We start from the raw sequence: 3,240 nt of genomic DNA on the forward strand, positions 1-3,240 counted from the left end.
AACATTTGTTGATTAATATATTTCAATATAATTACTATTCGCTTAAGCATGTCAAAATATAAATAGTTATATTCACAGGAGTCAGGCTTGTATTAGGGAGGGAGGGGGCCCGGGCCGCCGTCAGCGCTTCATTTTTTCCTATATAATACTGAAAGGTGTCGGACTCAAAAATTGGAAAATTCCCCCCTCTAGAAAATCCTGAACGGTGAATTAGAATTTTAAGAGCAAATTCTTAACTAAACGTCAATCAGCCAATAATTCACAACTATGAAAGTCCAGAAAACGAGTAAAAAGAAAAAAAAAACTTACAAAAGGGTTTAAGAAAACTTACAATCAGGTTTTGTTGCGTGGTACATTAAAATCTAAACAAAAATCTCCGTGTTACTGTGGACTCTATGAAGATGCCCACCACGTCGCGATCAGACCGTATGAAAGATCGCGATCTACAGATTTTTCACCCCCACGCACATGTTAGAATGTCTTGACCGACCCAGATCTGTGAGACGTGGTAATATCAGGCCGGTCTGATAAGCTGCAGACAGTGGCTTAATCCAACAGTCCACAAAATAACTGACGCAGGTCAATGAACTTTAGGATAAAATTAGACTGTTAATCAACTCAAATATATAATCATCAATATAGATAAAAGTTGTTGTTTTGAAACAGTTTCTGTCACACGTACGTTCAAGTAAACAAGCCCACTAAGGTGACAAATTGGTTCTATGTGTAGTAAAATCATACAGAGACCAACGTTGGTCAACTCTATCTTCTTTAATGAAGAAGCGAGTTATGCTCGTAAGTTCCTATTGTAGAAAAATCTTGTATGTTACATATATTCGAGGAAGCTAGGAGTTGTAGGACGAGATACCTAAAGTCGGATAAATTGGAGAATCGTAAAGAATGACAGAAAGGATGTAACGGAGCATACAGAACGATAGCAAGCAATGAGCGCGACGTAAGAATAATGCGAAATGAATTCACGGTACCAATTGCTTCATCAGTGTGTTTACTGACGAAAATATTTGGTAGGCAGTTCAGAAATCGATACAGATATAGGTACATAAAACATTGGAAAACTTGTACTAAGGCCCAGACCCACAGCCGGAGCGTTAAACTTGGTTTCAGTAAGCCGAACCTATACTTGTCAAGTCATCTGATTATGAAACGACGTTATGCAGTCAATAGATGACTTATTAATCCAACCAGTTAGAATTAAACTAGCAATGCATGCGTCACAGTTGAACAATAGGATTAAATTGTATTGAGGAAATCTAAATTGTATAATCACTCATAGCATACTTTTGTGTTTCTAACGTTACGACATCATCAGCTTTCCAATTCTGGTTTATAAGTCTTAGGAAGATTCGCCCCATAAACGATCCAGTCAGAAGGAGGTTGTCCAGAGTTGTGGGTTTGAATGCGGCAGAGATATATAGGCCAGACTTCGTGGTTCAGACTCTGGTTAGAGATCGATAATGTCCTGCTACTGAGGGTCGAGTCATCTAGCCTTGTAAAATCATCACAGATACCTATTAGATTGCTTTGCAACATCAAAACTTAAATCGAGTTTAAACCTGACTATCAATCCTGGCATTAATGTTACTGTAAAGTAGCCAATGGTTCGAATACCTACTTTGTCTATACACTTGATCGTAAGAGGTATAGTTCAAGTGAATGAACAACATAGAGTATTCAAAATAATTTTTCGTGTTAATTAATGTACTTGACATAGTATCCCCGTGAGAAAAACAAAATAAACTAGTACTTTACAAGAAAGAAGGTTCAGGGGAATGTACGGAGCAGTCCATTTAACCATACTGGCATAAAGAGATTCAGTGCAGAAATCCATTCGTCCATTTTCTTTCTCTTGAAAGTACCACGCCGATAGTTTGTGCTGTTAGAGCCAGAATCGTCCCTTAGTGTCTTGAAGAAAAGAAGGCATGGGGCGTAATGCGCACATCTCGTTATCTCGTGGGGGGCTTTGAAGGATTTGGAAGATATCTTTTGATGTGTCTGATTGACAGAATTTCTGGAAAAGAAAAACAGTGAGAATATAAATTAGGAGGCGCTTTTCTATAGAGATAGAAAAATTATGTCAATAATGTACCTCCCCACGTTAGGCTTTAGTAGTATCAAGAAAGACACCCCAACAAAAACGACGCGACAGAAAAAAAAAAAAAAAATGATTAGGGTCAATGGTACATTATTTCTTCATTCTGTCGAGGACGCTTCTATTCATTAGAATGGTTTGTTTATTTTCTCTTGGGGTCGGCTAGGGCTAGGGGAAATGGTCGGGTTTCCTTTGTGGACGCCTACTTGGAATTTTCCTTCAATTTCCATAAGCATTTTTTTTTTCGAAGGAAAGTTTTTATTATAATTCAACGTGAAGACTGCACATAAATAAACGCCTACCATAAATGCTGTGACTTACCCCTAGTTCAGCATCGGACGGGTATCTATAGAACCTCATCGCGGTACCATCCAGCGTACACCATCTCAACTCGATAGAAGATCCTGGCTTCGAATACACGGTAATGAAATCCTGGAACGACAGCGTATTGTCGGGAGCGAACTTGAAGTTCATGCGGAGGGGTTTGTTGGTGCCCCAGGGCAGCTGGTGCTGGTCGTTAACAGTGGAGGAGATGGAGAAGGACTTCTGATTCATTTGCGCCAGCGAGAACACGGAGTAGGCGGTGAGAACGAATTTGAATTCCCTGGAACACAATGTCAATGGAGGGATGGTATTTTAATTGATAGAATTTTGATAAAATTATAAATTTTCTAGAATTTTTGCAAATAGGCATAAAAAAATTATAAACTTCTGCAAAAATATTTTACTACCTTGCCAGCCAAGTTAGCTTTGAGGGTAGCTCGTCTGCCTGGTAAGCGCTAGGTCGCGGGGAAACTACTACCTTATACTTTGATAACTAACTGGATGTAGTGCCTAGCTGTTTGCCCTGACATTCGCTACAGAAAAAATGGAATTTCCGGGATTCGAACCCAAAACATTCGAGTGCAATGCCGTGGCTTAAGTGTGATGGTTCTCCGATAATCTGTGGACCATTACAAGGGGTCTATTTTTACTTAATTACTCCTCTATTAAATGAATTCAAAAGGGAAATAACTCAAAACTCACTGGTCAGGTCCGCTTGTTGTATTCCAAGTTTTCTTGTGTTTGGGCACCAGCTTCATTTTCTTGCTTGGCGTTTCAATCCGGGATACTTTAGGCGTTTTCAGTCC

General features: G+C 39.3%; 1 protein-coding gene across 1 annotated transcript in view; it reads right to left on the reverse strand.

The window, feature by feature from the left end:
- The window catches only part of LOC103521899, a 10,575-nt gene extending 7,341 nt beyond the window's left edge, over window positions 1-3,234 (reverse strand). Inside the window, exons 1-3 of the mRNA XM_008487003.3 lie at window positions 3,137-3,234; window positions 2,432-2,714; window positions 1,981-2,029 (exon numbers count right to left, since the gene is read on the reverse strand). Of these exons, the coding sequence (XP_008485225.1) occupies window positions 1,981-2,029; window positions 2,432-2,714; window positions 3,137-3,192 (388 nt within the window). The 5' untranslated portion in view covers window positions 3,193-3,234. The remainder of the gene's footprint in view (window positions 1-1,980; window positions 2,030-2,431; window positions 2,715-3,136) is intronic.
- Between the last annotated feature and the right edge of the window lie 6 nt (window positions 3,235-3,240).

Source organism: Diaphorina citri, unplaced genomic scaffold (assembly GCF_000475195.1).
Source record: "Diaphorina citri unplaced genomic scaffold, Diaci psyllid genome assembly version 1.1 scaffold6239, whole genome shotgun sequence".
Classification (NCBI taxonomy): domain Eukaryota; kingdom Metazoa; phylum Arthropoda; class Insecta; order Hemiptera; family Psyllidae; genus Diaphorina; species Diaphorina citri.